The 22,741-nt window shown below is 43.4% G+C and overlaps 2 protein-coding genes across 2 annotated transcripts in view; both read right to left on the reverse strand.

Annotated features, from left to right (window-relative positions):
* LOC115083815 (gastrula zinc finger protein XlCGF57.1-like) overlaps positions 1-10,359 on the reverse strand; it is a 32,621-nt gene extending 22,262 nt beyond the window's left edge. Inside the window, exon 1 of the mRNA XM_029587839.1 lies at positions 10,318-10,359. The gene's annotated coding sequence lies outside the window, so the exon portion shown is untranslated. The remainder of the gene's footprint in view (positions 1-10,317) is intronic.
* A 208-nt stretch (positions 10,360-10,567) lies between these two features.
* LOC115083816 (gastrula zinc finger protein XlCGF57.1-like) lies at positions 10,568-19,323 on the reverse strand. Its single transcript, XM_029587840.1, has 2 exons — positions 15,337-19,323; positions 10,568-13,124 (listed from the first exon to the last, which is right to left on the reverse strand). The coding sequence occupies exon 1, from the start codon at positions 17,255-17,257 to the stop codon at positions 15,341-15,343; it is 1,917 nt and encodes a 638-aa protein (XP_029443700.1). The 5' UTR covers positions 17,258-19,323; the 3' UTR covers positions 10,568-13,124; positions 15,337-15,340.
* Between the last annotated feature and the right edge of the window lie 3,418 nt (positions 19,324-22,741).

A 22,741-nucleotide genomic window follows, 5' to 3' on the forward strand; every position in this document is an offset into this window, starting at 1 on the left:
CTTGGGGTACTCGGCTCCCATGGTTTCGGCTCCCATGGTTTCATTTTTGTACTGTTTTATTTGTTCACTTTGTTATAATGTTTCATTGTTATATTATATTGTTATATTGTTTCACTGTATCTCCCACCTGAGTTCTTTGTAAACCGGCATGATGTGCTTCACGAATGTCGGTAAATAAAAGGTAATAAATAAATAAATAAATAAATAAATAAATACTCCGAGTGAGGACCTTGTCGAAGGAGATTCTTTATTATTTATTTTAACTTTGAAACTTCTATTACTAAGGAAAGACGTGAACCAACTGAGGGCTGAACCTGATATACCTATTTCTGCTAGGAGAGTCAGAAGGATGGTGTGGTTGACGGTGTCGAAGGCTGCCGAGATGTCCAAAAGAACTAGAAGGAAGGAGTGGCCCTTGTCTAATCCCAGAATGATATGGTCTGTTAAGGAGATGAGGAGTGTTTCTGTGTTGCGAGATTTGCGGAATCCGTATTGGGAAGGGAAAAGGATGTTGTGATCCTCTAGATATTCTGACAGCTGAGTGTTAACCAGTTTCTCTGTAAGTTTGGCTAAGAATTGTAGATTTGAGATGGGGCGGAAGTTAGCAGGTTCTTTGGGGTCTAAGTTGTGCTTCTTGAGGAGGGGTTTAAGAGAAGTGGATTTTAAGCTATCTGGGTATCTCCCTTGTGCTAATGAGCAGTTTATAATATTAGCTAGAGGTCCTGCGATCATGTTTGGAATCAGTAGCAGGAGTTTGGATGGTATATTGTCCGCTGGATGGCTAGATGGTTTCTGTCTCTTAAGGAGGGATTCAATCTCCCCGGTAGATGTCAGATCGAAGTTGTCGAGCTTGATTCCAGTGTGGGTGTGAGTGGTGGAGAATGTAGAGCATGTGGTGGTGTTGGTAGGTAGGAGAACCAGGGTATTTGTAATCTTCTGTTTGCATCCATGCAGCCAGATACGCTATTGCATTATTCTGGAAGCACACTCTGTGTATCTCTTACTGTAAGAAACAACTGTTCGAGATAGCTTTAATTGAAAAAATTACCCTTTCTTTAAGGGGATAGTCTGATACGTATGACAAAATATGGGGAAAATATTGGGAACATGTGGGTCATTAAGGGGATATGTATTATTTCCTTTTTTCCTTCTCTTTTGTTTGCTTATTATTCATTTTGTTGATTTAGATAGTCATATTATGTATGTTTTTGTTCTCTGAATTGCTTGATTACTGTATTGGTTGTTTTTCACTAAGATGCCGGTCTGTGTAAATAAAAAGTAAAAAAAAAAAAAAAAAAAATTCAAGGTGCTTCCCCCCATCCCCCCGTGTTACCATTCCAGAATTCATGGAATGCTTATGTTCCTTCTGTGCCACACGTGCTCTGAACCTGGGAGGGATAATGTTTCCTGCTGAAGGGTCCCCAAATAATCTAACAGCATATTGCCATATAGTCTCCCTTTCTGGAGTACGTGGAATCTGATAACAAAAAGAGGCTTCATTATTTCCTAACAGGTAAATATTAAAAGCATGACCCCTGCAAAAATGCCCACACACATGCGTATGTAGGGTCTGTGCGTGCGTGCGAGCAGCACAGATTTTAAGAAGCCACGAAGTACGCACGTACGTACGTACCCTTGCATGTGTCAAAAATAAGGGGGTGGAAAAGGGGCCAGGCATGGGTGTTTTAGGGCGGAGCCATAATTTTAACAAGGCACGTGTCAGCTTGTTATCCGCATTACTTTACTGCTGGTCCTGATGAGAAGCAAGTCTTGAGATCTCAAGTTTTAAGGCTTTTAACACGGCGTGAGGGTTTGGGGTCAAGTGGGGGGCTTTCAAGATGAAGAACAGAGGAGTCTTGAAGACCTTGATATGAACTGAGAATACTGGTGGGTAACATTGGAAAAACTGTTTTAGCGTGCAATCCTTTCTTAGTAGGTTGCTTCGCCTCTGCTGGGTGCCTCTGCAGAAAAGCCTGCAGGCCCAGGAAAAATTCACGCAGGAGGAGGATGGATCCATACTGGAGCCCATAGGCCCAAACCTGGCACTCTCCGATCCCTCTCTCGGGAATGCCTCTGCTATCAGGGAGAAGGGGAACTGTCTGCGGTGTGGCCTCCCACCCCACACCATAGGAAGAGGTAATATCTTCCTTCAGCTAATTCAGTCTGGTTCTTCCCCTCCTCAGGCACTGAGGTGCTCTCATTGATTGAGAATCTCCCAAAGTACAGCACAGAATAAGACCTGACTATCTGTCTGAGAGGGGGCTGAATCAGGAAGCTGTCCTTAGGATCTCTGAAGTATTGCTCCTAGACCTTTTCAAAAGGCAGAGTCCTCTTTGGCAGAGATCAGGGCTGGGTGTTACCATGGTAAGCATATCCCAGCATGCACTTCACAGATGCTCTATAGCTCCCTCTTTGGCAAAGATCAGGGCTGGGAGTTACCATGGTAACCATATCCCAGCATGCACTTCACAGATGCTCTATATAGCTCCCTCTTTGGCAGAGATCAGGGCTGGGAGTTACCATGGTAACCATATCCCAGCATGCACTGCACAGCTGCTCTCTGGCAGGAGAGCCGAGTACAGGGCAGATGTCAGTTTGCCTGTTACCATGGAAACATCTCAGTACTGTACTACCCCTACTATTACTTATCACTTCTATAGCACTGCACAATAACACATAAGAGACATAAGAACATGGATCAAAAGATTGCCAAACTGGACCAGAGCAAGGGTCCTTGAAGCCCAGTATCTTGTTTCCAACATTGGCCAGTCCAAGTCACAAGTACCTGGCAGGATCCCAAAGGGTAGAGAGATTCCTTGCTGCTTATCCCAGGGATAAGTGGTGGATTTCTGAAACTCTGCCTTAATAATGGTTTATGAACTTTTCCTCCAGGATCTTGCCCAAACCTTTTTTAAACACAGCTACACCAACAGGGTTTACCACATCCTTTGGTAACAAATTCCAGAGCTTAATTATGCGTTGAGTAAAAAAAATATTTTCTCTTATTAGTTTTAAATGCGCAACTTAGTGACTTCATTGTGTGTCCCCTAATCTTTGTACTTTTTGAAAGAGTAAACAACCGATTCATGTTTACTCATTCTAATTTCACTAATTATTTTATAGACCTCTATCATGTCTCCCCTCAGCTTCTCTTCTCCAAACTGAAGAGTCCTAACCACTTCCATTTTAAAAGGCTGGCCGTAAGGACAGTACCACTTAATGCAGTGGTGTGCTCTGAATGTACCCATGTTATAACTGGGATTTGTGTTCTCAAGATAATATCCCATTCCCCACTAATCTGATTAGTCTCAATCAAAGCCCAATAAATGTGTTTCTCTAACACAGTATATTTCAAAGCCGCAGGAGTCCATTTCCTTCCCCAAGCCCCTAATGCATTCTTTCGGCCAGTCTCATCTACCTGCCAGAGAGACCAATCTGCTCCAGTAGGAGACGGTGATACTTTAGGAATAAAAGGAGCATCCTCATTGATATTATGCAAATTCTGAGCAGTAAGTAGTGACAATTTGGCAGCATCACATGCACTCTGCACTTCCTCTGACCATTGAAATACATATTTCTTTTTACACAGTGCATACAGAGGACACAGTATCTGTGAGAGATGTGGTACACGATTCCCCCAGAAATTAAAAATACCACAGATTCGCTGCACCTCCTTCTGCGAGGTAGGGGCTGCCACTTGTTGAATTTTATTGATCACTGATTCAGGAATACAATGTTTACCTGCCTGCCACTGTATACCCAGAAATTTCACATCCTGACTGGGTCCCTGGACTTTTGTCTGATGTATTAACCACCCACCCTTTTCCACTTCCTGACATAGCAGGGCTAAAGCATCAGCAATCTCCTGTGCGTCTCTTCCCTGATGTACAATATCATCTTCATAATGATATAACTTTAAGGAACCCGGCAACTTGGGATTTAACCGTTGCAGTGTCTGTGCGACCTATTCATGGCATGGCTGGGCTATGTATGTATCCCTGTGGCAGTCTGGTAAAGGTGTATTGTCGCCCGAGCCATGAGAAGGCAAACATCTCCTGATTAGAAGGGGCAATAGGAATACTAAAAAATGCATTGCTAATATCTGCCACAGCGTGCCAGGTGCCATTATGTGCTTAGATGGCATGTATTAGGTTAGCTACAGATGGGACAGCAACATGAAGTGGCAGGGTGACAGCATTCAATCCACTGTAAGGCACCAAGACCCATCTGGTTTTAACACTGGCCACAACGGACTATGAAAAGGAGATTTCACCTTAAATCATCAATACTGTCTGCAAAACTGCTGGTGGTCATTTGGGTTTAAACTGGTCAGAATGAGCAATCTCTTTAGGTTTGGGATGGGACACACACTCAGGAAGACAATCAACACCAACAGCAGCACCACAGTGTGTTTTGGGTGGATAAAACATCTGTCCTTGTTTAACTTCCCATTCAAATTGTTTGATAAAGTCAATGCCTATTATGCAATCTTTCTGGGGAGCAGTGATAACAGGAAGAGGCAGTCGTTGATCATCCTATTTATTTTTTTTTATTTATTTATTTATTTATTTATTTATTTATTTAAAGGTTTTATATACCGACATTCATCAATGATATCACATCGGTTCACAGCGTAACATGAAACTAGTGCCTGTGGCGGCGCTTTACATCGAACAAGTTTAACATAATACAATTAAAACATATTGAAACATAATAACTAAAGAGGTTAATCCTCTGTAATTATATGCGCTAGGACCTGCACAGCTGCTGTAACGGGACCTCCGTATCCTTCCAGCTTTACTGGTTGGCCCCTGTATCGATGTGGGTTACCCCTTATAAAGGTGGCCTCCTCCCCTGTGTCCACCAGGGCGTTAATCTGTTGCCTATTACCCCATTTCCATGAGATGATAACGTTCATGTGAGGTCTTTGATCATTCATAGGAGTAATGTTCTTTAATGTGGCAACAGAGGCTCGGCCACTATCCTGCCGGAGGTTTGTGGTGTCTGGGAGCTGGGGGGGGGCTGAGGGACCCCCAGAGCCCATAGACTCCTGTTGCTACCGTAGCATAAATATCAAGTTTTCTGTAGTCAAACCATCAATATCAGCTTTTGGGATGCCCATTTGAATTAAGGCGTGACGAACCTGACCCCCCCCTAAGGTGCTGCAAGAGATGGCTTTTGGGGAAAAGAAGGCAGAGAGCTCAGCGGAGTCATGGCTCAGAGGTTGCAATTGGTAAAAGGAGAGAGAGGATCTTAATGGAGTCATGCCTCGCAGGTTGCATTTGGGAAAAGGAGGCAGAGGAGCTCAGCGGAGTAATGGCTTGGAGGTTGCAATTGGTAAAAGAAGGCAGAGGGACTCAATGGAGTCATGCTTCAGAGGTGGCACAAGCATGCACAGGAACTCAGTGGCATCATGACACTAGAGTTGTGCTTGGAACAAGGCAGGCAAACAAAGGATGGTGTGACGTGTATGGCTGTGAAAGGCTGCTGCTGGTTGTGCTGCCAGACCCCTGTGCTGTTGGTGTACAGGGACTTTAGTATAAGGCTACTGCAGGATGTGCTGTCAGACCCCTAGTGTGTCATGTCCCAGTATTGCTGTTGGGGGACAAGTTAGGAGGAAGTAAGCTGAGTCAGACCCCAGTTTGTGGATGGGAAAACGTCTGGAGGCAGCAGAGAGTGACAGGTCCCAGTTTTGTGGATAGGGACAAGTCTTCAGGCAGGCAGATTGAGTCTGTGTATGTTGGCCCCTGTGATGATTTTGGAGAAATCGCAGGATGAAACAGGAGATGTGTGCATGGCCTAACTGGTAGTATTAGGGACACAACAGGACTCAGTATTGCATCTCTTCCAGCTCTTGACATTACATCTCAGGCCTGGACAGGAGCAACAGTGTTGTTTTTGAAGTGTGGCCCAACTGGAGATGTTGGGGACACAGGAGGATTCAGCATTGGTATCTTGTGGCCTTCAATTGGCTTTTTGGGCCTGGGAAGCAGCAGCAGTTTGGTTGTTAAAGTGTGGCCCAACAGGTGGTGATGGGTACATAAGAACATGCCATACTGGGTCAGACCAAGGGTCCATCAAGCCCAGCATCCTGTTTCCAACAGTGGCCAATCCAGGCCATAAGAACCTGGCAAGTACCCAAAAACTAAGTCTATTCTATGTTACCATTGCTAATGGCAGTGGCTATTCTCTAAATGAACTTAATAGCAGGTAATGGACTTCTCCTCCAAGAACTTATCCAATCCTTTTTTAAACACAGCTATACTAACTGCACTAACCACATCCTCTGGCAACAAATTCCAGAGTTTAATTGTGCGTTGAGTGAAAAAGAACTTTCTCTGATTAGTTTTAAATATGCCCCATGCTAACTTCATGGAGTGCCCCCTAGTCTTTCTATTATCCGAAAGAGTAAATAACCGATTCACATGCCAACTCATGGGCTATAGCGCAGCAAATATGCTCCCACATAATATCAACCAGCAGCGCAGCAAATATTACACCGACAACACCACCAGCGGAGATCCGTTTAGAGAAAGCGCATCGGGCCTTGGGGCAACACTGTGATCAATGACCCCGGGATTTCATCATCTGTTTTCATAGCTACTCCCAGAAAACACAGGTTTATGAGGTGGCGCGGCAGCAAAAGGAAGTACGGTGGCAAAAACCACGTTTTGAACATCTACCAAGACCTAGCACCAGTGACATTAAAAAAGAGCTATGAATTTGCGTGAGGTAACCTCTAGCATCAGTGACTGTTCGATCCGATATAGGTGGACTTATCCTTTTGGCCTTCAGTTTCAGGCCCATGGCGTCACTTATCGCATAAAAACTCTGGCAGAGGCTGCTGAGGCCTTTCAGCAAGCACAACTTCAAATCACTTTCCAGGCACCTGAGATGGCGGTGGCTACACATAAGTTTGACAACGCTCCTTGACGGCAGAGAGCTGACAAAGGTGGCAAGTGACTCCGTCGCCAACTGGATGCTCGTGACTCACCTGTCTCGGACCAAGGCTGAAGGTTTAATTTAAATCCTGGACTGGGAACAGGTTTTTTTTTCCTTTCCTTAAGGAACAGCTCTTCGAGCCTTTCAGCTCTGCTAGTCAGGGCAGATTGATTCGCCTTAAGTTATACCAATATTTAGTATCATCATCTGGTTTTCCGAGTTCTATGTGATTGTACAGTTGAGTTCTATTTACTTTAGATTTTTGTATTTCTCACAATGGCTTGTGAGGGATGCCCGTGCTAGAGGGTGTTCGCTTCAGTTTGGGTGTGCAAGTCTATCTGGAGTATGATATTCTGTAAGGGAATGGCAGAATATTTATGGACTAATGGGGAAGGCAACAGGGAATGTTACTACTTCACTAGAGATGAGCCTGGGCTATGTTTATTGCTTAACATAGGTGTTATCTGTATAGGAGGCAAACCAAGCACAGACTCCTATTATCAGGGAATGGGTACTCTGTCCCAATCCAGTAGGCTGAATTTACATATCTATTGGACATGATGGCAACCCGCTTTATCTCACTTAATGTGAAGAGGCTGAATACCCCGCACAAACGCCATTTATTGAAAAAGGAGTTGCAAACTCAGAAAGTCACCACAGCTTTTGTACAGGAAACACATGTTCGCAAGCACTATGAGCATCTTCTTGAGTTCCCTTCTCACTCATGCACATATTGGGCAGCTAGTACTAAAACATCTCGTTATGCTGAGGTGGGAATTCATTTTTCTAATTCTTTTGTTCATGACATACTATATCAGCGCATGGATCCATTAGGCAGATATATATGTCTTAAAATAAGAGTAGGCACCCATGTCCTTGCTCTTCTTAATGTGTTCTTTCCAATCACGAATCAATCAACATTTCTGACTGAAATCGATCATTTATTACTCAGCTGTAGTGGGGGTGAGCTCATTCTGGGAGGAGACTTCAATGCCACTAGGGAGCCCAATCTAGACAGCTCCTCTATGACTGCCACTGCTTCTGGGCTAAGGAAAAAATTGCAGGCCTTCTTGGAGAGATGGTGTCTGGCTGATATTTGGAGGCAGCGCTACTCATATTTGCGCTCTTACACCTTTTCTCCACCTCATGGTTCAATCTCCAGAATCAATAACTTTTTTGTTTCCACTCATCTACAAAATGCTGTTTGTAGGGAGGGCATAGATGCTATGACCTGGTCCGATCATGCCCCTATTTGGATGGAAGTGCGACTTAGGGACTCAGACAAGGGTTACCATTCCTGGATGCTTAATGATTGCCTCTTGAAGGAAAAGGAGTTTGTGAGTAGCATTGATAGTCAACTCCAGGATTACTTCAGACGCAATCAGACGGATGGTATGTCGCCCTCAATTATTTGGGAATGTTCAAAAGCGGTAGTTAGAAGCTTATTCATTGCAAAGGCAGCTCACTGTAATAAAGAACAGGAGAAAGAACGCTTGTCTTTGATGGCAGAGATAGCTATCCTGCCTAAACGACATATGATGACTGACTCTACGACAGTTTATCATCAATTACTTAGGGCCAAAGATGCACTGAGGTCTCTTGATGATGCGGCCATTAGTTATCATTTGATTATGCTGAAACAGCAGTTCTTTGAGGGTGGAAACAAAGCTGGGAGATATTTGGCACGAAAACTGAGAGCAGCCAGGGCTCAGACGCTGGTGGCCAAGATTCACAATGCCCAAGGGACACTAGTAACCACCTCTGAGGAGATCCGTGAATCTTTCACGGATTTTTATGTGAAACTATATGCTAGGGACCAATCCATTCAGGAATCTGCCATCAGTGCTTATCTAGATTCAGTTAAATTACCTACCTTAATCCCGGCTCAGCAGGAGTTTCTAGATAAACCCAGAGGGGTAGATTTTCAGAGGGTTATGCGCGTAACCCCCGAAAACCTACCCCAAACCCCCCCTGTGCACGCCGAGCCTATCTTGCATAGGCTTCCGGCATGCACAAAGCTCCGGGACGCATGTAAGTCCCGGGGCTTTCCTGGGGGGGGGGGGCCAAGCATTATACTCTCTACCTTCAACTTCAGCAGCAGACTCACTATACGGTTCACCAAGTTCTCCTGTTGTTAGGACACATGGCAGCGGAAATTCATGTAGTTCCACACACCTGATTGCACATGCGGGGCTTACAGTAGGGTTTGAAGACCCAGTTGGTACAGTACAGACAGCCCATGTCTAAGAGTAAATACAACATCCATGAAAATGGACATAGTTTAGTGGCTAATACCAACAGTCTTAACAGAGCGAGCACCCTTTCTGATTCTGCCTCATTAACTAATCCTCACAACAGATGCCTCAACACATAAATGGGCTCATCTGCTCCACTACAAGATACAGAGCTTGTAGACCCTGAGAGAAAGAAATTTCCAAATCAACCTACTGGAGTTGAGAGCAATAAAGAATGCGATTCACACCTTTTCACAAGTACTTCACGGGAAATGTGTGACAATTCACACAATAAAGAAGCCTTGTTTTACATAAACAAGGAAGGAGGGTCAGATTCTAGGATTTTGTGCAAAGAAGCAGTACACATCTTGAAATGGGCAGAAACACACTTGATTATCCTACAAGCAACTTCCCTGCCATGCATAGCGAATACAGAGGCCGACAGGCTCAGCAGGAGTTTTCTCCCTCATGAATGGCCTCTCAACCAAATGGTGGTGAAAGATTTGTTCCGACAATGGAGTCTACCTTGGATAGCCCTGTTTGCAACATAACACAACAGGAAAGTGGACAGGTTCTGTTCCATTCGCCCAAGCTCACGGAGGGAATCCCAGGATGTATTCCTCATTCCCTGAACAATAGGCCTGCTCTATGCATATCCCCCAATACCTTTAATAGTTTGTACAATCCACAAATACATACATGACGGAGCAAACATGATACTATTCTCTCCAGCATGGCCAAGACAACTTTCCAATCATGCTCCAGTACCCCTGGGGGACAGTACAAATCTAACTCAAGAAGGGGGAACCCTACTCCATCCAATGCATTTTCCATCTAACTGACGGCTTGGAAATTGAACGGAGGGTATTAGAGCACTTCAATTTACCTAATTACATTCAGGACATTATATTTTCTGCCAGAAAACCTTCAACATGCAAAAACTATGCCCTCAAATGATGAAGATACTCCAGAGTGGTGTCTCACCAATAATACTGACCCATTTACTTGTATCCCTGAATACCTGTTAGAATACCTTCACAGTCTATAAAGCTCAAGTTTAGCCACATCATCCATAAGAGTACATCTTACTGCGATTGCAGCTTATCATGCTGCAAAAGATAGACCTTCCATTTCCACTCACCTACTGGTATCTTGTTTTATGAAGGGTCTCATTCGACGTCGGCCTCCAATACCTGCTTAGAACATAAATATTGTCTTAGAAAAGCTTAAGTTTCTACCATTTGAACCTCTGGAAATCATATCTTTAAAAAAACCTAACTTGGAAAGTTCTATTTCTAGTAGCAGTGACATCAACAAGAAGAATGAGTGAGCTTCAAGCACTAGTACACTATTCCCCATAACAAAGTCTTACTTCGGACCCATCTGAAATTCTTGCAAACATAGCCTCTGCACTTCATTTGAATCAAACTATCTCATTACCCACGTTTTTTCCAAAACTACACAGTAATGAAAGAGAGAAATCATTAGATACTTTGGACTGGAAACAAGCTTTAGCCTATTACAAAAGAAGAACTCAAACTATTTATTTATATATTACTTTTATATACCGTCAATCTGTAAACAATCTTTATGGTGTACAATAATTAAATACAAATTAAAATACAGTATACAAATAATCAAACAAAACAGTACAAAATAATTAAACTAAAATAACATTAAAAGAAAAGTAAAATAATATTCAAGCCTGAGATGAAAGTCGCTGGAAGGCGCATCTGACTGCTATATTGTGCTATATAATAAAAAAAAAATAATTTTTTTTTTCAAACCTGTAATAAAAGTTGTTAATAAAGGCGCATTTGGCTGCTGTATAGTGTTTAACCTTAGCCATCAGCTGTCATAGGCTTTTTTAAATAACCACTTTTAAGATTTTTCTTAAATATTCCGATGTCTTGATGACATCGGAGCTCATCTGGTAACAAGTTCCATAATTTAGGGCCTGCAACTGAAATTGCTCTACCCCTGACTTCAGTTAAATGTGCTGTTTTTATGGAAGGTACATCTCAACTATTTGTCTCTTATTTATTTTATTTATCTTTGACTTTTACATACCGATATTCCTGTACAAAACTACAAATCACACCGGTTTACAGTGAACAAAACTTTGCATAAGAGCATTACATGGAACAATGAGAGAGACAAGAAAATGCTTAAGAAACCAAGGCTAAGAACTTGCCCGGTGCCAAACAATAACAAAAAGCAATATTCAACATAGCTAATAGATGAATAAATACTTTCGAACGGGAAATGCTAAATACTTAATAAATCTGAAATTAACAAGATTCTAATTAGGATAAATACTTGATGAATCTGCTTAACAGATTTTAGTTAATAGGTATGCGTCTTAAGGCGGAATTAATCAGATATGGATAAGGAGTCTAGCGCCATGATCTATAGGAAATAACTCTCAAAGAGAGGTTTGGTTAAAGTTAGAGCATTAGATTGGATCAATGTTTGGATCAATCTTATAATCCAGATTCCCTAGATTCAGCAGTAACAAAGAGAACACTATCACATTGGATAACTCAATGTATTCAATTCTGATTCACTGCGCATGCTACCCAACTTACGGGATCAATTAAAGCTCATCAGGAATGAGCAACCGCACATTTTTACAGAGCTCCGATTCAGGACATTTGTAAAGCAGCTATATGGTCATCAATTCATACTTTCACATCCCACTATTGTCTGGATCTGACAGCTCGGTGGGATCAGCAGTCTTAAACCACATAGCGAACAGTTAAAGGCTGTCCAAGTGGAGCACAGAATGCAAAAAAAAAATGCAAGGATTATATGTTTAACACAAATTCACAGCAATCCTAGGCTTGGGACTCCCAGAAAGCAACGCTAATTCAGCCTGCTTATCGACGGAAAAAGCATGTTTACTTACTATAAACGGTTAGATAGGCGGATGATATAACCATGCGACCCCACCCTCCTTTCTGGATAGCCTTCTACATAACTACATACACATGGGGCTTTATCATCAACTAAGGAGAATTGGGGGAACAGTGTGCATGCTCAGAAGAGCAAAGCTCTGCAGTCTTGGAAATAGCTCCACATTGTGCTGCCAGATGACATTACCCAGAAAGCATGGCTAAATCATCCTGTTATCTACGGAAAACACTGTTTATGGTAAGCAAACTTGCTTTTACTTCACAAGACAAGGAATAACATATTGAACTGTGTTGTCTATTGACCCATCTCTTAAAATTAATATAGATATTGTTTGCCAAGATTTTTCCCTGCTGCCTACTCTTGTGAATCCTGACCAGACTGAGTTTGTGGAGAGGGTGAAGGTGGGGATGTCTATTGACAATACCAGGTTATTTATTTTGATCCACCTTGCTGACAGGGAGAAGATCCCAGGCCTTGGCAGGGCTGCTCCTTGTTAGGAATTGAGCCTCATGCTCAGCTAATTCGTTCTTCTGAAATCACAGGAGTCTCGACTAAGACTGAAGTTTATAAAGTGGCATTGGGTGCAGACTTCATGCTTCTGTTTGTCATTAACCCAATGTCTTCTGATCTGGTCCAGTTGGACTGTCTACAGTTATATGGAGCATTCTGTGTATACAAAATAAATTATGAGACATCTGAAATCATGTGAATTGTTCCCTGACTCCTAGTGCAGCATATCTAGTTAGATTTAGGGTGGTGCAGTGAGTATTATATTTGACTATGGTAGTCTCTCCTTGTGGGACCCATTTAAAGAGAGTACCTTCAACATTAAAGAAAGATATGTAGGGGAGGTCCCTTTTTTGCATCTCACTAGTGGTTCAACCCAAAACCACATTGAAATGGACTAGAGTGGGGGAGGGGAGACAAACTCTTTAAAGACAGTGTATTCTCCTCTTATTTAATTTATTTACAGTAACTTGGGACTTTGAATTCCACCATTTTCGTTCCAGTTTCCAATTATTCTCCACCCTTTATTTATTTATTTATTTATTTATTTATTTAATTTTATATACCGGCAACCGTTTGCACATCGTGCCGGTTTACAAGTAACTTGCAACAAAAGATATATAGGCGTAGCCTTTACAGAGAACGGTGTATAACATAAACGCAGTAACAGAATAAATAACTAAATAACTAATAAATAACTAAATAACTAAAGGGAGGGATGGAGGGGGTAGTCGAGACAAATGGGGGGGCAGGGGGAGGGTGCAAAAAGACACAGGGATAGGATATGAGTTGGGATTCGAGGGAGAAATATGTACACTTGTTATATACAAAATTGTATGAGTCATTAGAAGGGGAGGGTATTGGGTGTAGGACCTGAACGGGGGATGTTGGAGAGAGATGAGGGTTGGGCTAGCATGTTAGTTGGTGGAGCTGATGAGGAAAGGGGGTAAGCTTGGAGGAAAAGCCAGGTTTTGAGTTTCTTTTTGAAAGTAGGTGTGGAGGTTTCGGTACGTAGGTCAAGAGGCATAGAGTTCCAGAGGGAGGGGCCTGCAAGGGAAAGGGCTCTATTGGTGGTGGAGATTAGTCTAGTGGATTTTATGGAGGGAGGGATAAGGGTTCCACGGAGGGAAGCACGGGTGGGTCTTGTGGAGGTACGAGGGAGGAAGGGTGGATTTAGCCAGTTGTAGTGTTCGTTAGTAATACTTTTGTGGATGAGGGTGAGGGTCTTGTAAATAATTCGTGAGTGAATGGGAAGCCAGTGGAGATCAATGAGGGTGGGAGTGATGTGGTCTCTCTTATTGACATTGGTGAGGATGCGAGCAGTAGCGTTTTGGAGGAGTTGTAGAGGTTTGATGTGGGTAGAAGGGAGTCCAAGTAGGAGAGCATTACAGTAGTCAATCTTTGAAAAAATTATGGATTGGAGTACTGTACGGAAATCGGAAAAGTAGAGAAGGGGTTTGAGTTTTTTGAGGGTTTGAAGTTTGAAATAGCAGCTGCTAAGGATAGATTTGATATATGGTTTGAAGGTTAGTTGGTTATCAAGTATAACACCCAGGTTTCTTGTGTCAGAGAGAAGGTTGGGGGAATGTAGGGTGGAGAGAGTGGGTGTGGCTGCATGTCTAGAGGAGACGAGGAGGAGCTCGGTTTTTTGCGGATTGAGGGCTAGGTGCATGTCAGTGAGGAGCTGGTTTATTGAGGCGAGAATGGTGTTCCAGTTTTGGATAGCAGTGAGAACAGAGTTTTTGAAAGGGATGAGGATTTGCACATCATCCGCATAGATGAAATGTGTGATACCAAGGTTGGAGAGGAGGTTTGTAAGGGGGAGCATGTAAATATTGAATAAGGTGGAAGAGAGGGAGGATCCTTGGGGTACGCCACAGTCGAGATTAACAGGAGGGGATGTAAAATTGTCTGTGAGGACTGTGTAGGTACGGTTTTGGAGGAAGGACTTTATCCAAGAAAGAGCAGTACCTGAAATTCCTATACTGATGAGGGTGTTGATGAGAATGTTGTGGTTTACGGTGTCGAAAGCGGCGGAAATATCTAGCATGGCAATGAGGTAGGAGTTACCGGCATCCATTCCTTTGATGATTGTATCTGTAAGGGAGAGGAGTAGGGATTCCGTGCTAAGGTGTTTTCGGAAACCGTATTGTGTTGGTAGGAGTATATTGGATTGTTCTAGGTATTCAGAGAGACGGGAGTTTACTAGTTTCTCAATGACTTTGGAGAGGAAAGGGAGATTGGAGATAGGACGGAGGTTAGATAGATTGGAGGGATCAAGGGAGGGTTTTTTAGAATGGGTTTGACCACAGCTTGTTTCAGTGAGTTAGGGACCAGGCCGTGTTCTAGGGAGCAGTTCACGATTTTGGAGAGTGTGGTGGCTATTGTTTTAGGAATAGCGAGGAGAAGTTTAGTTGGGATGGTTTCCGAGGGATGGGAGGAAGGTCTCATCTTTTTTAAGATGTTCTCTATTTCTAGAGTTGAGGAGGGTTCAAACGAAGGGAGGATGGTGGTTGTGTGTGGGGTGGGGGGGGGTTATGCTGTTGGTGTTAGGGGGGTTTTTGGTATTAGGGGTGAACTTGGCAGTGATGTTGGATATTTTGTTCTTAAAGAAGAGGGCAATTTCATTGCATCGGGTCTGTGTGGAGGGGACTTGGGGTGTAGACATGTTGGGTTTGGTAAGGTTTGAGACTAGGGTGAATAGTGCCTTTGGGTTGAATTGGAGGTGGTGAATTTTCAGATTACCAGTGCGTCCTTAGGTGCTCTAGAATATCTTCTTTCAGACTGAAGCTTTTCCCACATTCCATACAAAGAAAGGGACATGCTCCAGGGTGGATTCTCAGGTGTTCTACAAGGCTTTCCTTCTGAAAAAATCTTTTCCCACATTCCTTACATGAAAATAGTCTCTCTGTAGAATATAGTTTGTCTCTAGAATGTGGGCTCTCTCCAGAGTGGATTCTCAGGTGTTCTACAAGATTTCTTTTCAGAATAAAGCTTTTCCCACATTCCTTGCATGGAAATGGTCTCTCCCCAGAGTGGATTCTCAGGTGCTTTACAAGATTTCTCTTCTGAATAAAGGTTTTTCCACATTCAGTGCATGAAAAAGGTCTCTCTCCAGAATGGATTCTCAGATGCTCTACAAGAGTCCCCTTCTGATTGAAGCTTCTGCCACATTCATTACAAGGAAAGGGTCTTTTCTCAGCATGACTTTGTAGGTGCCGTTTAAGAGATCCTTTCACAATGAACCTTTTTCCACATTCACTGCATGAAAAGGGTCTCTCTCCAGAGTGGATTCTCAGATGCTCTATAAGAGCCCCTTTATGACTAAGGCTTATGCCACATTCATTACAGGGAAAGGGTTTTTTCTCAGCATGACTTTGTAGGTGCCGTTTAAGAGATCCCTTCACAATGAACCTTTTTCCACATTCATTGCATGAAAAGGGTCTCTCTCCAGAGTGGATTCTCAGATGTATCTGAAGTTCTCTATTACATATAAAGCTTTTCCTACATTCAGTGCATGGAAATGTCTTCTGTCCTGTGTGGCTTCTCTTGTGTATCAAAAGTTCTTTACTCGTGATAAAGCATTGTTTACAGTCTGTGCATGGAAAGGGTTTCTCTCCAAAGTGGATTCTCAGGTGCTCTACAAGATTCCACTTCTGAATAAAGCTTTTTCCACATTCAGTGCATGGAAAGCACCTTTCTCCAGCGTGATTTCTAAGGTGTCGTATAAGATGTCCTTTCTGAATGAAGCTTTTCCCACAGTCACTGCATGTAAAAGGTCTCTCTCCAGAGTGGATTCTCAGGTGCTGTACGAGAGTTCCCTTTTGACTAAAGCTTCTGCCACATTCATTACAAGGAAAGGCTTTTTTCTTAGCATGACTTTGTAGATGCCGTTTAAGAGATCCCTTCATAATGAACCTTTTTCCACATTCACTGCATGAATAAAGTCTCTCTCCAGAGTGGATTCTTAGATGTATCTGAAGTTCTTTATTGCCTATAAAGCTTTTCCTACATTCAGTGCATGGAAAGGGTCTTTCTCCTGTCTGAGCTGTCAGGTGCTGTGAAAGTTGTGTTTTCTGAATGAAGCTTTTCCCACAGTCACTGCATGAAAAGGGTCTCTCTCCAGTGTGGATTCTCAAGTGTTTTGAAAGATTTCCCTTCTCTCTGAACCTTTTCCCACATTCAGTGCAGGAAAAGGGTTTCTCTCCCATATGGACTCTCAAGTGCCGTATAAGAGCTCCTTTCTGACTAAAGCTTTTCCCACATTCATTGCATTCAAAGGGTTTCTCTCCCCTGTGCGTTCTCTGATGAATTATTAGGTTTATCTTCTGAATGAAGCTTTTCTCACATTCAGTACATGGATAGGTTTTCTCCCCTGTTTGCTCCCGGCTCCTTTTAAATACTACTAATTCTGGTTTTCGGGAGCTATCACCAGTACTTTGCTCACAGGGCGTGGCATCTCCTTGTGGGATTCTCAGCTTCTCCTCTGGTTCACACTGATTCAAGCAGTTTTTATCCCAGTCACAACATAGGCAGGTAACCCCTCCATCTTCCTCCGATTCGGTTTTAGTCACTTGCTCAGGATGTCTCTTCTCCAGTCTTCTCTTGGACTCAGAGATTTCTGGATATGAAAATAAAAGACAGACATTACCTGACATGGGGGAGACTCACAGTGACAATGGTCAGGGTTTTCCAAGCATGGACCGGTCTCAGAGCAGCTATTCTCAAGGTTCATAAACAGAACATCCTCTATATAAATTCATCAGAGATATTTACATTCTTATGATCTAAAAACCAGACTATTTTGTATACATTGCTTACCCTGTATACCAGATCTGTTTGTATCCTGTGAGGAACCCCTGCCTCAAAGAGTTATAAAAGAGCTATAGCAGAATTTCAGCAAATACCCAATGCGTCAACATTTTTTCAGCACCACATACACGGCCTTGACCACCTTCTTAATCCAGCAAGCTATTGTAGCCCGGGAAACTGGTTCACCCTGTTTTCCTCCACCATGAAGGACGAACAGGCGATCCGTCTTTCAGAAAGGTTTAGAAACCTCTAGATACCTCATGACGTCTCTTGACATCCAAGGGACGCAACAAGCGATATTCCTCCGCACCTCTTTCCTTATCCAAGGACGGCAAGGAAATGGATTGATTCAAATGAAAATCTGAGACCACCTTAGGCAAGAAGGAAGGAACAGGTCGCAGCTGAATCGCTCCTGGAGTCACCTGAAGGAACAGCTCCTGGCACGATAAGGCCAGCAGCTTGGAAATAAGATGTGCAGAACAAATCACCATCAGAAGCACTGTTTTCAAGATCAGTAATCGCAAGGAAAGGTTTCACAGTGGTCGAAACACAGGACCCACCAAGAAATCCAACACTTGGTTAAGACTCCACAAAGGAATAGGTAAGCGCAAGGGAGGACATCAAGATGAGACAAGGAGGAGTCAGCATTCACCTGGCCCCTGAAACAGGCATGATAATATCTGACTTGAAGTCAGGGAAGGCACCGGGTTTAAACAGATTGATGTCTAAATTTTAAAAGACTTTTAAGCTGGCTATTATCAGAACTTTAGTAGAGATGTTTAATTATTTAAGGGAGGATGGGGAATTGGCTTCAGGAGAGGACGAGACCAACATTATCTGGATCATATTGACCTCTCTCTTTAATAAATCTTGACTCGAAAATTTTGGCACAGGTACTGGCCTTGAGCTTTGGTAAGGTGGCTCTGCTACTGATACATAGGGATCATTCGGGATTTGTTCTAGGCCGATTAGCAGCAGATAATGTGAGGAGGGTTATCAATTTAATGTTGTGGGTGAAGCATCAAGAAGTTCCAGCAGTATTATTTACAATAGACGTGGAAAAGGCCTTTGACAGGGTTCATTGGCCTTTCTTATTTCAGGTCCTGGGTTCAAGCATTATACAATCAACTGAAGGTTTGCATTAGGGTAAATGAGGGTTACTCTGAATTATTTGTAGTAAAGAGAGGCACTAGACAGAGATGTCCACTATCGCCTCTATTATTCACACTCTCATTGGAACCTTTGGCAGCAAGAATTAGGTCGCATTCATTCATAAAAGGGCGTTCAGTGCTATAAAATGACACTGTTCGCTGATGATTTATTTACGCTGACCGATCCTGAGATGTCTCTGAAAGTATTACTAGAGGAGCTGAGGGTTTACGGCGGCGTATAGGGATTTAAGTTCAATGAAGACAAATCAGAGGTTTTGAACATCAGTATGTCTAGGGTGGAGGCAAGCAGATTACAGAACCAGCTGCCTTTTAGGTGGGCCAAAGAGAATCTGAAATATCTTGGGGAGTGGATATGTTTGAATCTAGATAAGCTATTCAATATACATTATAACCATTGGTGTCGGAAGTGTTTAGAGATCTAGAGAGATGGAAGAGATTACCAATATCCTAGTTGGGAAGAATACATACTATTAAAATGAATATCTTTGCCTAGATTTTGTTATGTATTTGAGACCCGTCTGACACAAGTCCCAGATGGAGTGTTGTAGAGTATGGAGGCAAAGAAGACACTTGAGGCAGCTTTCATCGCAGGCAGCAAAAAGAGACTGGAGCACACTTCGGCGCTCTCTTTTATTGTACATTCATACAAAGGCAGATGATGTATCATTACATGATTGGCTACTTTCCCATAGCAACAGTCGAGTCCCTACACTATTGGCTTTGGCTCAGGGGGTGTGCACGGATCATCTCATTGGCTTCTGAAATCTATACCTCCTGACTTTGTCCTGCCTCTGACTAGGGAACACCCAGCCCCTCCCCCAGGAATTCAGGGCCATCAGGTATCCTTTCCCAGGCAGAGACTTAAGCACAAGTGATGCTTTTATTCAGGCAAATGTCAGGGAGAAGGGAAGTTAGTGTTTAACCCTGATGAAATGGCTTGCTGGCAAAGCTTATATTTCCCACATCTCACCCTTTCTGTTTTTGTTTAGGCAGCTCAATTAAAGCTTTAGACCCTTACTGAAATCTGTTATGTCTTGGTATGGGCTGGAAATAGGGGAAGGGGGATTATGGAGAGAAGAAAGCTGAATCGGCGTGGTGTGCCAGCTACCGATGAGCTCCTGAATCTCCATATCACCCAGAGCTGGTGCAGGTGGTGTGCCAACACTGCAGGGCTCAAGATTCCCTATTAAGCAGCATACAAGACATCTTTATATCTGGGCTGAGAGCAAGGTTTCAGTATGGATATGAGGTTGGGTATGCACTGAATATAGCAGCACAGGCAAATAATTAAGACAATTACAGTAATTATAATAGAAATCACCCTTTTGAGACCAGAAATATCAGGGAGCCAGGACCATAGCCAGTCCCATGGAGAAGTAGGTATTCTGCCTGAAAATGGTGCATCAGCAACCATGGTTTCTATCTGCTCTATGGTATGTGTGAGGTTTGCTTTATAGTCTGATATGTACACACAGCAATGAGATCCAATTAATGCACAAACACCACCCTTTGATGCTAAAATGGTGTCTAAGGCATAGCGGTTCTGTAATGCTACTTCTCTAATCTGAGAAACTTCTGTTGTGAGTAGTTTTAATGCATGGACTGTCTGATTAAATAGGGCAGTCGTCCAGTTAGCTAGGATGTGTAAGTCCCTGTAATTCATAGCTGTTCCCATTGGAGGAAACAGGCTTCTAGCTACCTGAGTTTCTGAAAACTTTTCTATGGGATTATTTATCGCCTCCCTTTTGTTACGGAGCCTTGCTTTGGGTAAATTTTTTACTGCATAGTAAGAGGGGAGGATGTAGCCTAGAGTGCATCTGCCTCTCCATCTGGGGGGAATGTGCATATATGCTCTACGCCCACACAGCATCCAAATGTTCCCTATCTGGTTAGTGTACCAGTTACGGGGCTGTTTGACTTGTTGTACCATAGCGGCTACATACTCACACAGGCTAAATTGCCCGTCTGAGAATTTTTCTTTTCTATCACACCTTTTTGGTTCTCCCACGGAACATCCTGAGATCAGCCAATTGCACATATGGTGGGTAAAGCTATGCAAGTATTCTGTGATGTTATTTGGGAATTCAGGGTAAACTGTTACATTAGAATATGATCGAAACATGACTTCTTCTAATACAATGGTGCGGTTACAATATGGATATTTTCCCACCCGAAGCCCCTCCCCATCCCCGGTATTATAGTCCCAACAAAGAGCGGCAGTCTCTTGAATACGGCTGCTGATGGGTATTATGGTGTTACCAACTGGAGAGTTAAGGGGATAACCTCCCGGCCACGGGAAACTCATCCATCCTGTAAGATTAAATGGCACGGCATGCATCATTAGTCCTCCGCGGGTATGGGTTGGCAGGTGTGTGCAGATCCAACAGTCTGTTCGATTCAGCAGGTGTGAAAAGTTCTGTGCATCGAGGATGTACATGTTGTCCTGCCAGAGTCCTTGTTCTGAAATCGCCAGAGCTGGAGAAATAAGGCAAAGGAGGAGGGTGCAGAACACAATTGTTAATGAGTTGGCATTCAGGCAAGAAAAGGCGGCCAATAAGAAGTTTTCTGGAGTTTTCTCAAGGCCCTGCTGTTCCAAGAGTTGTGCAGACTGGTTGGATAGGGCCTTGATCTGTCCCCAGGTCATTTGGTGCTGCTTCTTGCGGGGGGTCCGGTCTCTGTTCTTCTGAGGGCTGTGGAGGCTCAGGGAGAAGTTGGGGATCGGGTCCTGTAGACCTTGATGCCACGCCATCCTTACACGGTTTCACACAGCGGCTCGGAACCCAAAGTGGACCTGTGGGAGCAAGCACAGCAGCATATCCACGTCCCCATGTTAATAAAGGAACTGGACCATGCCAGACAGGGTTAGGTAATATCCTATACAAGACTGACGGCTGTGGGTGACTGACCCTAGTTCCATAATGATTATCCACGGCTGTGGTCTGATTTGAACCTGATATGTTTAGATGATTCAAAGTGAAACATACTTTGTTCAGCCAGTCCTGCTTAGTGGGAAGTCCAATGGCATTCCCCCCTTTTTGTTTGTGTTTGTCAAGAGCTGTCTTAAGGGTGTGATTGGCTCTCTCCACAATGGCTTGCCCTGTGGAATTGTAGGGAATGCCAAATATGTGTCTAATGTTCCATTGTTGGCAAAATTCAGCAAAGGAATGGCTGCTATAAGCAGGGCCATTATCCGTTTTCAGAACAGAAGGTAACCCCATTATAGAAAAAGTTTTTATACAGTGATTAATAACATGCTTGGTAGCTTCTCCTTTTTGGGGCGTGGCCCATAGAAAATGTGAGAAGGTATCAATGGTTACATGCAAAAACTTCCAGGGGGCAAAGGAGGGATATTGGGTAACATCCATCTGCCAGATTTCGTTGGCGTGTAAGCCTCGTGGGTTCACGCCCATGGAAGGGGCAGAGGTGACTTGTGAACACTGGGGGCATTGCTGTACAATAGCTCGGGCTTGCTCTAGTGGGATATCAAATTGTTTCGCGATAGACTTAGCATTTTGATGAAACATGGAGTGACTATTCCAGGGAGTGACACTAAGCACTGCCTGTTTTGTGGCCGCATCTGCGACCGCATTGCCCTCAGAAATCCATCCAGGGAAAGGCTGGTGGCTTCTGATATGGGCAATGTAGAGTTGGTGTGTGCGGTGTTGGAGGACTGACTGCAGGGTAAGAAAAAGGGATAGCAGATTCTCATCTAATGAAGGGGTTACATACGCTCCTGGAAGAGAAGAAACAACGTTACAAACATACTGGCTATCAGAAATAATATTTAAATCAGCATTCATGAAACATTGCAAGGCGAGAATGACTGCAGCTAGTTCTGCTCTCTGCACTGACCGCTGAGGTGGTGTAATTTTTGTCACCCATTTTCCTTGCACTTGCCAGGCGACCGCTCCCCATTTTGGACTACCATCGGTGAAAACCGTCTGTGCCTGGGGAAGAGGGGTAGGCGATAGTCCTGGATAGACTGAGAGTGGGACCTGATTAAATGCAAGGATACGAGGATCTGATGGTATGTGATAGGAAATCTTACCCACATATTCTGCCAGCGCAGCCTGCAGTACTGATGATTGACATAACATCCTTTCCCAGTCCCTAAGAGGTAAAGGCACTATTATATTTGCTACATCAAGTCCTAGCAAA

The sequence above is a fragment of the Rhinatrema bivittatum genome, chromosome 2, assembly GCF_901001135.1.
Source record: "Rhinatrema bivittatum chromosome 2, aRhiBiv1.1, whole genome shotgun sequence".
Classification (NCBI taxonomy): domain Eukaryota; kingdom Metazoa; phylum Chordata; class Amphibia; order Gymnophiona; family Rhinatrematidae; genus Rhinatrema; species Rhinatrema bivittatum.

Bases quoted from the DNA above. Each gene is read 5' to 3' on its own strand.
- LOC115083816 (XM_029587840.1), bottom strand. From the start codon at position 17,257: ATGTCAGGTAATGTCTGTCTTTTATTTTCATATCCAGAAATCTCTGAG.